Source organism: Mustela putorius, unplaced genomic scaffold, assembly GCF_011764305.1.
Source record: "Mustela putorius furo isolate JIRA1106 unplaced genomic scaffold, ASM1176430v1.1 tig00000095_pilon_pilon_pilon, whole genome shotgun sequence".
Classification (NCBI taxonomy): Eukaryota; Metazoa; Chordata; class Mammalia; order Carnivora; family Mustelidae; genus Mustela; species Mustela putorius.
In genome coordinates this window covers 31,024,515-31,037,082 of record NW_025421280.1, presented here as the reverse complement: position 1 = coordinate 31,037,082, position 12,568 = coordinate 31,024,515, and the positions used below count along the sequence as shown (strand labels likewise).

The window sequence follows — 12,568 nt, the reverse complement described above, 5'->3', positions numbered from 1 at the left end:
CTTCTCCACTCTAACTCCCCATGTCCTCCATGCTATTTTATATGCTCCACAAATAAGTGAAACCATATGATAAGGGTATTTACCCCAAAGATACAGATGGAGTGAAAAGAAGGGCCATCTGTACCCCAATGTTTATAGCAGCAATGGCCATGGTAACCAAACTGTGGAAAGAACCAAGATGTCCTTCAACGGATGAATGGATAAGGAAGATGTGGTCCATATACGCTATGGAGTACTATGCCTCCATCAGAAAGGACGAATACCCAACTTTTGTAGCAACATGGACGGGACTGGAAGAGATTATGCTGAGTGAATAAACTCCTTAAAAAAATGTAGAGACTCCATAAGTGACTCTTAATCTCACAAAACAAACTGAGGGTTGCCGGGGGGAGGGGGTTTGGGAGAAGGGGGTGGGATTATGGACATTGGGGAGGGTATGTGATTTGGTGAGTGCTGTGAAGTGTGTAAACCTGGTGATTCACAGACCTGTAACCCTGGGGATAAAAATATATGTTTATAAAAAATAACCCCCCCCCCCAAAAAAATAAAATGGACTAGATTCGAATAGAAAAAAAAAAAATGTAGAGACTCTTCTTACCTTGTAGGGTGTACAAAGCCAGGCAGTGAGCCAGATTTGGCCCATGAGCTGTAGTTTGTTGAGCTATATCCAGGATGTTCTGGGGAGCTCTTTATCCCACATCAGTTAATTCAGGCATTTTTCAGTCTTGCAGTTTTTTTTAGTCTTGCAGTTAATTTAATTTTTTCTTTTTCATTTTTTTTTTTTCTCGCCTTCGGGTAAAATTTTTTTTTAACTGTTACCTTTTTCTTTTTTAACGATTTTTTACTAGTTTATCTAATATATATATATATATATATATATATTTTTACATTTTTCTTAGGTGTTTTCTTTTTTTAAAAATTCTTTTCTTTTCTTTTCTTTTTTTTTCTTTTTCTTTTCTTTTTGCTTTTTTCTTTCTTTCTTCCTTTTTGAACCTCTTTTTATCCCCTTTCTCCCCACTCACGATTTTGGATCTCTTCTAATTTGGTTAAAGCATATTTTCCTGGGGTTGTTGCCACCCTTTTAATATTTTACTTGCCCCTTCATTTACTCTTATCTGGACAAAATGACAAGACGTAAAAATTCAACACAAAAAAAAGAACAAGAGGCAGTACCGAAGGCTAGGGACCTAATCAATACAGACATCGGTAATATGTCAGATCTAGAGTTCAGAATGACAATTCTCAAGGTTCTAGCCGGGCTCGAAAAAGGCATGGAAGATATTAGAGAAACCCTCTCGAGAGATATAAAAGCCCTTTCTGGAGAAATAAAAGAACTAAAATCTAACCAAGTTGAAATCAAAAAAGCTATTAATGAGGTGCAATCAAAAATGGAGGCTCTAACTGCTAGGATAAATGAGGCAGAAGAAAGAATTAGTGATATAGAAGACCAAATGACAGAGAATAAAGAAGCTGAGCAAAAGAGGGACAAACAGCTACTGGACCACGAGGGGAGAATTCGAGAGATAAGTGACACCATAAGACGAAACAACATTAGAATAATTGGGATTCCAGAAGAAGAAGAAAGTGAGAGGGGAGCAGAAGGTATACTGGAGAGAATTATTGGGGAGAATTTCCCCAATATGGCAAAGGGAACGAGCATCAAAATTCAGGAGGTTCAGAGAATGCCCCTCAAAATCAATAAGAATAGGCCCACACCCCGTCACCTAATAGTAAAATTTACAAGTCTCAATGACAAAGAGAAAATCCTGAAAGCAGCCCGGGAAAAGAAGTCTGTAACATACAATGGTAAAAATATTAGATTGGCAGCTGACTTATCCGCATTTTTCAAAATATGTTATAATTACTTATTTTTTTTTGTATTATGTTAGTCACCATACAGTACATCATTAGTTTTTGATGTAGTGTTCCACATTTCGTTGTTCACGCATAATAACCAGTGCTCTATGTAATCTGTACCCTCCTTAATACCCATTACCAGGCTCACCTATACCCTGCACCCTTCCTCTCTGAAACCCTGTTTGTTTCCTGGAGCCCATAGTCTCTCATGGTCCACCTCCCCCTTTGATTTTCCCCTCTTCAGTTTTCTCTTCCTTCTAATTTCTTCCATGATATTTCTTATGTTCCACAAATAAGTGAAACCATATGATAATTGACTTTTTCTGCTTGACTTATTTCACTCAGCATAATCTCCTCCAGTCCCATCCAAGTTGATATAAAAGTTGGGTATTCATCCTTTCTGATAGCTGGGTAATATTACTTTATGTATGTGGACCACATCTTCTTTATCCAGTCATCTGTTGAAGGGCATCTTGGCTCTTTCTACATTTTGGCTATTGTGGATATTGCTGCTATGAATACTGGAGTGCATATGGCCCTTTTTTTCACTACATCTGTATCTTTGGGGTAAATACCCAGTAGTGAAATTGCTGGGTTATAGGGTAGCTCTATTTTTAAGTTTGTGAGGAATCTCCACACTGTTTTCCAAAGTGGCTGCACCAACTTGCATTCCCACCAACAGTGTAAGAGGATTCCCCTTTCTCCAAAACTTCTCCAACATTTGTTGTTTCTTGCTTTGCCAATTTTTTAAGTAGCTGAGGGGTTGTGGGATCAAGCCCTGAATTGGGCTCTGAGCTCAGTGTACAGTCTGCTTGTCCCACTCCCTCTGCTCCTGCCCTCCTGTCCCAGCTTGTGTGTTTTCTCTCTCTCCCTCTCTCTCTCAAATAAATAAATAAAATCTTAAAAAACATTCATTCACAAAGTTAGTTTTGTGCAGAGGTGAAAGCATTTTATGTGGACATCTAGGAATTTATGAGGGCATATATATTTATGAATTAATAACTAATTGATATATTTATTGTCTTCTCTGACACCTTTTGTTTATCATTTTAAACATAGAGAGAATTTGGAAAAAACATACAATAAACACTCATATTCTCCATCAAGAGTCAACAATTGTTAACATAGTGCCACATTAAAACACTTTTCTCAATTTATTTCCACACATGGATACATTTTCTTGCTAAAACATGATACTCAGTGGTAGACATCATGACAATTCATTCTTCAATCCTCCTTCAACAAATATTTGAGAATTCAAGAATTGAGAATTCAATATTCTATATAAACCACAATACTATTACTATACCCAAGAAAATTAATAAAAATTTCATAATAACTTTCAATGCCTGATACATATTCAAATTATCCTAATTGCCTCCAAAATGTCATGGATAGCTGTTTTTCTGAACCAGAACTTCACTAAAATTGATACTGAATTTGTTTGTAATGTCACTTCCATTTCTTTTTTTAAGTAATGAAATATATTTATATATTTATTTAATTTTATTATTTAACTTTATTTTTTCCATGTTCTAAGGTTCATTGTTTATGTACCATACCCAGTGCTCCATGCAATATGTGCCCTCCTTGATACCCAGCACCAGGCTTTCATTTCTTTTAATGTAGAGCAGCCTCTAGTCACTTTGTAAAAATGATATTGATTTTAGAAGAGGCCAGGCCAATTGTCTTGTTGAATGCCTGAATTCAGGATTTGCCTGACGGTTTCTTCATGATGTCATTTAAATTATTTTGTCCTCTGTGTTTCATCTATATTGAAAGGTAAGTCTAAAAGGACAGAGACCAGCAAGCTTCTTTTATAAAGGGCTAGGTGGCAAATATTTTTAGCTTTGTATCCTTATAGCCTCTGTCACAACTCAACTCTTACATTGTAGCATGAAAGCAGCCTAGATAATGAATGTGTTTGGCTGTGTCCCAATAAAAGTTTATTAACAAAAATAGGCAGTTCCCTGCATTTGGCTGGAATGTTATACTTTGCCAATTCACAGCCTAAAGTTTGGATTAGATTTCAATTAGAGTGATTTGCTAATAATTCTTCTTCTTCTTCTTCTTCTTCTTTTTTTTTTTTTTACTAAAAATGGGATGTTGTAATTTCATGACATATCAGGAGATACATAAAGTCAGTTTGCTTACCATTGATGATATTAAGCTTCATCATTAGTTTCAGATGATGGCTGTCAGATCTCCATGTTGCCAATGTACACTTTGTCCCTTGTAATTAATTGGTAGTCTGTGAGGTGATTCCTTGAATCTCTGGCCTTAGCCTGTTCTCCAAAGACTTTCACTCAATGTTTTTAGTGGCCACTTATGGGATATTGGAAGAATCATGCTGTTCTAATTATTCAGTGGTCTTTTAAAGCATCACTATGGACTCATGGATAAGTTATTTAAAACATAATCATGTTTCTTAGATGTTCAAATTGATACAGAATTGGTCAGAGGGAGTCCTCAGGAAATTTCTTGTAGGTGTAACTGCTCTGGATTTAGATCTTGCTTAGACTGCATGAAGAGAGTGAAAATATGTTATCTATAAATAAATCTCACAAAATGTGCAGTAGCCATATATACCTTTTCCCACAACTCAACTTATAAACATAAAGATGCAGAGACTCTAGTCCCCTAGCTCTGATTTTATTCTGATGAAACCTTCCCTTCCCACATTTAAAGTCTGTGAAATCAGGAATTGGATCTCCTTGATCTATTCCCAGCACATACTTTTGGAATGAATAAATTAGTAAGTCTTTAGAAATGGAAAGTGAAGAAGTTGAGGCATTGTATGTATGTATGGGGACCAACTGATCTACTTTGCCTGTAACCAAAGTGTTTCCTGGGATATAATATTTCCAGTACTAAAACCAGGAAAGTCTTGAGCAACTGGGATTAGTTGATTATACTATATGCAGGTGTGTGAATATTAGTTTCCCTCTTATGTCATTTCAGGAAAGTCCTTTGAGGCTGTTTTTCCTTGTTATATATCATTAACCTGAGGAAGAACTTTTGTAGAAGAGGTTTCTACTGGGGTATTGGGCCATAGCTCCTAATTACACTGGGAGTGAGATGAACATGCTGTATGCACCAGAAAACCAAAAGTCTCCAGCAGCTGAATATCAAATATTTACTGCTTATTTTCTCTTACAAGTGGTGCCAAGAAGAGTTATTTGTGATAAACATGAAAAAGCATCTTTTATACTCTGTCCAAAGGATGGCAGCCAGCATTTTCTTCATTTTCTAAGAGACAAGTTCTTCAGGCTTAGCTGTTCATTATAATTCTCCTAAGAAGGAAGGTATAAACATGATTTTGTATTAGAAGGTGCATGGTGTGCACAGAAAACTACAAAATATTATTGGAAGAAGTCTAAGAAGAGAAATGGTTTTGTAAATCTGAACATACAAATTCTTGGTACAATTCACATTGCCAGGATCTCTCCTCTGCCTTCTGTGACTCTCTAGTGAGGTTTGCAGGGTTTGTGTATTTGGAAATACTAGGAATGAAAGAAGACTTTGAAAAAAGTTTCCAATCCATCCTAGTATTTATTTCACTTGACTTTTGTGACTATATTTACACATATTTGTTGTTTGTCATACACAGGGCTGGTGGGGAATGATGACGGATAAAGGATGTGCAGTGACTATGTGTAGCGTGTGCATGAGGGGTACAGATCTTTATTCCTGATTACTTGGTCGATAACAACATTATTCTCTGCTTATAATTATTTTGTATCATGTTACTAAGTACATTTAATATACACTATGGAGTATTATGCCTCCATCAGAAAGGATGAATCCCCAACTTTTGTAGCAACATGGACGGGACTGGAAGAGATTATGCTGAGTGAAATAAGTCATGCAGAGAGAGTCAATTATCATATGGTTTCACTTATTTGTGGAGCATGACAAATAGCATGGAAGACATGGGGAGTTAGAGAGGAGAAGGGAGTTGGGGTAAATTGGAAGGGGAGGTGAATCATGAGAGACTATGGACTCTGAAAAACAATCTGAGGGGTTTGAAGTGGTGGGGGGGTGGGAGGTTGGGATACCAGGTGGTGGGTATTATAGAGGGCAGGGATTGCATGGAGCACTGGGTGTGGTGAAAAATAATGAATACTGTTATGCTGAAAATAAATAAATTAATATAAAAAATTTAAAAAAATAAAAAAATTAAAAAGGGGATGCACCCATGTCACACTAAGTGATGCTGTACATTGTGGAGAAAGAGGACAGTCTTGTGCAAGGGTCAACATGAGCATAGAAAGTGAGTGAAAGTATAGGAAGACCCCTTTTCAAGATAGGGAAGTGTCTTCAAGTGAGTTCAGGTGAAAACCAAGTGTAAGTCATCATAGAGCATCTCCTGATGTATACCCAGGTTATCAGTGAAGTAGGCATGAGCTTCTCAAGAGGACTGGTTAGTGAAGTGCTCTGGGAACACTGGATAATCTTACCATACTGTGTTTGGAGTCATCAGACATGGTCCGACTTGAAAGAGTGTACTTCTCAGACTCAGCTTTGGTTTTTCCGACCCCTTTGAACCATTTCTTGTATTGTTCCCGGACCTGTAGAGACGAAACATGCTTGGGTCAGCTCACTGAAGGGAGTGAGCATAGGAAGGGTCCTGGGCGGGAATGAGCAGTAGTACCTGCTGGTTCAGGATGCAGTATACCAGGAAGATGAAGACGCCCTGCAGGCCGTTGATGATAGTGAAGAGGTAAGCCATGACATGGGCAGCTGGACCCACCTGAAGGATGCCCAGACACCATGTACAGCCCAAGATGAGCAGCTGAGCTGTGGCTTTAAATGTTAGCATCCTGGGTAGGAGGAGGAAGGAGGTCAGGATGCATCCAGAGCAACACAACCAGGTCTGGTTTCATGTCCACTCCATGATGCTTCTGACTGAATTGTGATCAACTTTGACCTTTATTGTCAATGATTCCCTAAAGAGAAACACTATTTGGGTCTAGGATGGCATTTGACTCGGACTGAGGATAATGGTGACACTCAAAAATGTGAGTTTTGAAAAGATCCTGATGTTTCATGAAGATCCCTAATTTTGTTCAACTGACATTACCGAGATTATTCTATGCACCTGGCTCTAGGCTGGGGCTAGGGCATTCAAAAGAACAAAGAACAAGACCTCTGTTCTTACAGACCTTAAAATCTGGTGGAAAGACAAGAATAAATGATCACTTATAACATTTGCAAAGTGAGGTACTTCTTTCCATCCAGGGCTGACCCTCTCCATGAACTGAGCCAGGGTATGCTTTGCCCAGAATTGAGGCCATTGATTCTGTGTAAAGTTGAGGAAAGCAAAGGACATCCCCAAACTCTTAGAGGATGTGATATGTGGAAGATGAAACTGATTTCACCAGGTTCAAGAGAAGGGGGAAAGCAGAGGGCAGAGCATGCATGAAGGCATGAGCATGGTGGGGTGTGCTGGTTCCGAAAACTGTTATGTGATTTCCTGAGTGTGTTATAAAGATATGAATTTTCACAGGATATTTTTCACAGATCTCTGATAGCAATCTCTGCTTGTCAGAACAAAGTCATTTCTCTCTGCAGCTGAAGTAGTTTGTTGTGGAGGGTATGCACAGATGGAATGTTTTTAGTATGGGTGTCAGCAGCAAACCACAGAATCTGAGCTGGCTGCCAAGGAGGGTTGCTGCCCTTTTATCTTCCTGTCCCCTCAGGAGTCCTGTGAAGGGACACCAGAGCCTTGGAGGCGTGAGGACAATGTTCTGTCTGGGGCATGGTGTGACCCTGCGACCCATCCTCACCTTGTGTTCTGGAGGGTGGACACCTCGCTGTTGAGTGAGGAGAGCTTGTTTTTCACAATCCAGAAGGTCATCAGAAAGAAAACCAAATTAATCTGCAGAAAACCCATAGGCATTTAACTACACATTTAGAAAACCTTCGTCCTAGCTCATCCAGCTGCTAATGTGGGAGGGAAGAAGCCTTTGTGTTTCATAACAGTCCTAGAGAAGCAGAGTAAACACTCTCTAAATCAGAGTTTATCCTGTAACTTCAGTGACCACTTCAATTCAGTTTGCATGGGAATTCCAAATTTTGTCACTGAAAGTGCTACGTCTCAGGAAACACCTGATTCCTGGTTTTACAGTGGGAATTCCCACCTCCTGGGAGCCCCTCATCCGTCCTGGGCCGACTGGAATGATTGCTCACCCTGCCTTTCACCCTCCTGATACACCTGGTCTTTGAATGACCCTCAGCTGGGCAAGTGGGCTGCTCTGATGTCATCCATTACTCACAGAGAAGATGGTGCAGACAGGGCCAAGGAAGGTCCATATGAATCCTTTGTTTGTGTGGAGCCAGCATCTAAGAGAAAGATGGGAAGAGATTCAAGAAAATATTGGATTTCCTGGATAAAAGATTTATAAATAAGCACCCCCAATGTTCCCTCCTGCCTTCTTCATCATTATTATTATTGCTTTTTTTTTCGTGTGTAAACATTTAACATACCCTACTAGTCAATTTTTTTTTTTAAGATTTTATTTATTTATCAGAGAGAGAGAGGGGGAGAGAGCGAGCACAGGCACACAGAATGGCAGGCAGAGGCAGAGGGAGAAGCAGGCTCCCTGCTGAGCAAGGAGCCCGATGTGGGACTCGATCCCAGGACGCTGGGATCATGACCTGAGCCGAAGGCAGCTGCTTAACCAACTGAGCCACCCAGGCGTCCCTCTCCTAGTCAATTTTAAGTATGCAATACTTAACTATTGTTAGGGAAAACCGCTATGTGATATAGATCTCCTAAACTTACTTATTTTGAAGAACTACAACTTTGTATATGCCTTTGATGGTGGCAATAGTTTCATGAGTATTAGCCCCAAACTTAACAGGTTGTGTACACTAATTACATACAGTGTTTTACATGTCAGTCATACCTTAATAAAGTGGTCTTTTAAAAAAGATAAGTTCCTTTAAAAAATTCTTCCTCTGTCTTGGCACCCAGACATACTAGCAAAAATAAATATAATTTTAAAAAAGAAAATAGCAGTATTGACATAAATTAATTCATGGTTTTTTTTAGGTAAGTATTGAGTGTCTCCTCTGTATCAGGGTCTGTGCTTGGCTCTAAGATTGGCTGGGATTAGGCTGGGGTGGTCTCAGTCCTCAGGGAGACATCAGCGAGGTGGGAAAGTCAACAATTAGTAGACAAAATCAAGGTAATTAATTTTATGATCAAGTATGAAGAGCTATGAGGATATGTAGCTGGATCCATAACTTAGTCTGGGGTATAGGAGATCCAGATAGTCAGGAAGCATTTCTCTGAAAGAACTGAATTGTATTTAAGGTGAAATATGAGTGATGAATGAGTATGGACAGGTGAAAATTTTGGACCATGCAAGAAGTGAGGGAAAAATCCCAAATTAGACAAAACAGTGAGCCTGCTCCAGCCTTAAGGCTCATGTGTGTTACATAACTTATGGAGACAGGTACTCACACACTCACAGATGAGGCATCTCAAGGCCACACTGAGAGCAAGGACAGAGCTGGACTTTATCCCCAGTGAGATGGGAGGTGTAAAGATGGAGAAAGGGTCAGATGGACCCAGCGGGAAGCATCAAAGTATAGCTTTGAAGGTAGGTGTTGGCAAAGCAGGCAGCTGCCACTTCCTCTTGAAACTGGGTTTTATTGGAACACACGCTCATCCCTCCCAAAGTGTCTATGGCCTTGTTTATGCTCTGAGGACAGAGCTGAGTAATTGCTGCAGAGATCATAGGACCCACAAAGCTGGAAATATTGATTACCTGGCCATTTATGGAAAAAGTTTGCTAACCTTTATGCTTAACTCCCTAGGGAGGCCAGATGGCCAGGGCTCGCTGATGCAGCTGAGCTCTCGTGTCATCAGGATAGGCACACAGTGTGAGTTCCAGACTGGATGTGGCCCCAGTTCTGCCACAAACCAGCTGTGTGACCTCAACCATGTTAGTTAATCTCCTTGTGCCTCAGTTCCTCATCTGTCTTGTGGCCCAATACCAGTTTCTACTGCACAGGTTGTTGTTGATTTGAGCTGACATATGAAAAATATTTAGAACAGTGATTGTGTATCAGAAGTGATTTCTAAATCTTGGCTGTTTTTGCATTTATTTTGTCACCCAAATGACCCTATGTTTCCTTTAAAATTAGGATAGAAAAGTTTACACAAATCAGTGCCATCTCGTCATTTCAGTTTTTCTTTCTAGATTTAAAACTGTCCCCTCAGTTAACACAATGAATACTATATTAATATGTATTTACTAATGCACAAGATGTTATTTATATTACAGACTATAGTCATTAATATAATTTAGTTATTTATGTAATATACACTTAATATTTAAAATAATTATATCTGAAAGATTAAAAAGTCACCTCATTTATCTTAACTAGATCAATTAGTAATTATTAAACATCATTAATATTATATTAGTTTATAGTTAATAACATAATGCATGATATTATTTACACATTTTATAGTTAACATTTAAAACAATTATATCTTAATGACTTAAGAATGATCCTGGTGCTGGGTATTATGGAGAGCACATATTGCATGGAGCACCACATGTGGTGCATAAACAATGAATTCTGGGACACTGAAAAGAAATTAAAAAAAAAATAAAAGATTATACTCCCAAACTAAAAAAAAAAAAAAAAAAGAGCAGTTCAAGGAACACGATCTTCTACCAGGTAGATGTCCTTGGAGTGGTCACTGACTTTTCTGTCTATCATATTCTGGTGGAATTAAATATTTATTGGTTCTATGATGGCCATGGTCATGCTGGAGAAGATGAGGATGTGGGAATTTGTGTTTACCGGGTGGGTGTTCCATACAGGTGAGGCCTAGATGCAGCAGAAATGGCCACAATTATAGCTGGGACTCCATAGCCCACAGGGAACATGAACTTCTTCATGATACTGCTCACACTGGAGTAGTTGACCACCGTCAGGTTACGTGCAGTGAGGAAGAGATTCAGACCCTCCAGCAGCATCCAGGTGAAGGAGGCCAGGTAGAGATAGTGTAGGGCACCTGCAATGATGGCACACAGCACCTGGGGGAGGAGAATGGTGTCACCAGGAAGGATCATCAAGGAGGAAGGTGACCCCAGGACCTGTCCCATACTTTGCCATGAAGGAACTCTCAAGTATATGGTCAAGTTGTCAGAAGAGGGTTTGTCTTCTAGTTAATTAGTCGATGTGAAATAGGCTACGTACCCTCTAACCTCCCCAGAACCCAATGTCATTTTATTAAGGTGTCAGTGCAGCATGGCTCCATGAACTAAGAACCCCTGGGTCAGCAGGAGCTCCTCTGTGACAGTGTCAGTACCTTGATCTCAGTCCAGTCAATGGCCATGAGGAAGAGCAGGTGGGCCAAGAAGAGGCAGATTGAGAGCTGCAGGTGGAGGGAGGTGCTGGTGTTCTGGATGGTTTTGCACAGTAGGAAGGTGAGGGCTGCCAGGAGGAGGCAGAGCAGAGAGAGGCCCAGCCCCAGGTACGTGATCACAGCCAGCCAGGTATCCTTCTCCTGGGATCCAGCAAAGAGAAGCAAAAAGGACATTACAGTCACATTTCCCTAAATCTTCCATCTAAAATTTTTAAATTTAATTTTAATTCTTGCTGTAGCCAAATGAGGAAAGAAGGAGGTAGGTAAATATGTTATGTTATTGGATAAATTCCTATAGGTTTAGAATGCTAGAATTTTATGGAAATATGAATTGATTAACTCAGACCTTGGAAGATTTGAGGAATAAGAGTCCTTACTTAAGACAGAACCCAGGGGGGCACCTGAGTGGTTCAGTGGGTTAAAGCCTCTGCTTTTAAAAGGGTTCTGGGATTGAGCCCCACATTGGGTTCTCTGCTCAGCAGTGAGCCTGATTCCTCCTCTCTCTGCCTGAAAAAGATCTGTCAAATAAAGAAATAAAATCTTCACTTATTTGTGGAGCATAACAAAGAGCATGGAGGACATGGGGAGTTAGAGAGGAGAAGGGAGTTGGGGGAAATTGGAAGGGGAGGTGAACCATGAGAGACTATGGACTCTGAAAAACAATCTGAGGGGTTTGAAGTGGCGGGGGGAGGGTGGGAGGTTGGTGGAACCAGGTGGTGGGTATTATAGAGGGCATGGATTGCATGGAGCACTGGGTGTGGTGCAAAAATAATGAATACTGTTATGCTGAAAATAAAAAATAAAGTAAAAAAAAGACAACTATCATATGATCTCCCTGATATGAGGAAGTGGTGTTGCAACATGGGGGCTTAAGTGGGTACGAGAAGAATAAATGAAGGAAGATGGGATTGGGAGGGAGACAAACCATAAGTGACTCTTAATCTCACAAAACAAACTGAGGGTTGCTGGGGGGAGGGGGTTTGGGAGAAGGGGGTGGTATTATGGACATTGGGGAGGGTATGTGCTTTGGTGAGTGCTGTGAAGTGTGTAAACCTGGTGATTCACAGACCTGTACCACTGGGGATAAAAATACATGTTTATAAAAAATAAAAAATTATATTAAAAAAAAAAGAAATAAAATCTTAAAATCTTAAAAAAAAAAAAGACAGAACCCAGGAACTCACAAGGGTTTATTTTACTTTACATATCAGGTAAGGAAGTCTTTGATGTGGTGATCCAGAGAAAGTAACTCAACTGGCTAAGGGAGCAGGCAAACATAGTTCCTAACTCACCTGTACTCACTGGCTTTCTTGGCCC

General features: G+C 39.7%; 1 protein-coding gene across 3 annotated transcripts in view; it reads right to left on the bottom strand.

Moving 5' to 3' along the window:
• Positions 1-2,976: 2,976 nt before the first annotated feature.
• ADGRE2 (adhesion G protein-coupled receptor E2) overlaps positions 2,977-12,568 on the bottom strand; it is a 36,323-nt gene continuing 26,731 nt past the window's right edge. For 2 of the 3 annotated variants that reach the window (XM_045082767.1, XM_004748203.3), the window contains 7 exons: positions 11,195-11,392; positions 10,684-10,919; positions 8,136-8,202; positions 7,647-7,738; positions 6,512-6,680; positions 6,318-6,428; positions 2,977-5,150 (listed from right to left, as the gene is read on the bottom strand). In XM_045082767.1, coding sequence (XP_044938702.1) covers positions 5,100-5,150; positions 6,318-6,428; positions 6,512-6,680; positions 7,647-7,738; positions 8,136-8,202; positions 10,684-10,919; positions 11,195-11,392 — 924 coding nt within the window. In that variant the 3' untranslated portion in view covers positions 2,977-5,099. The remainder of the gene's footprint in view (positions 5,151-6,317; positions 6,429-6,511; positions 6,681-7,646; positions 7,739-8,135; positions 8,203-10,683; positions 10,920-11,194; positions 11,393-12,568) is intronic. The other variant, XM_004748204.3, reaches the window with a different exon arrangement.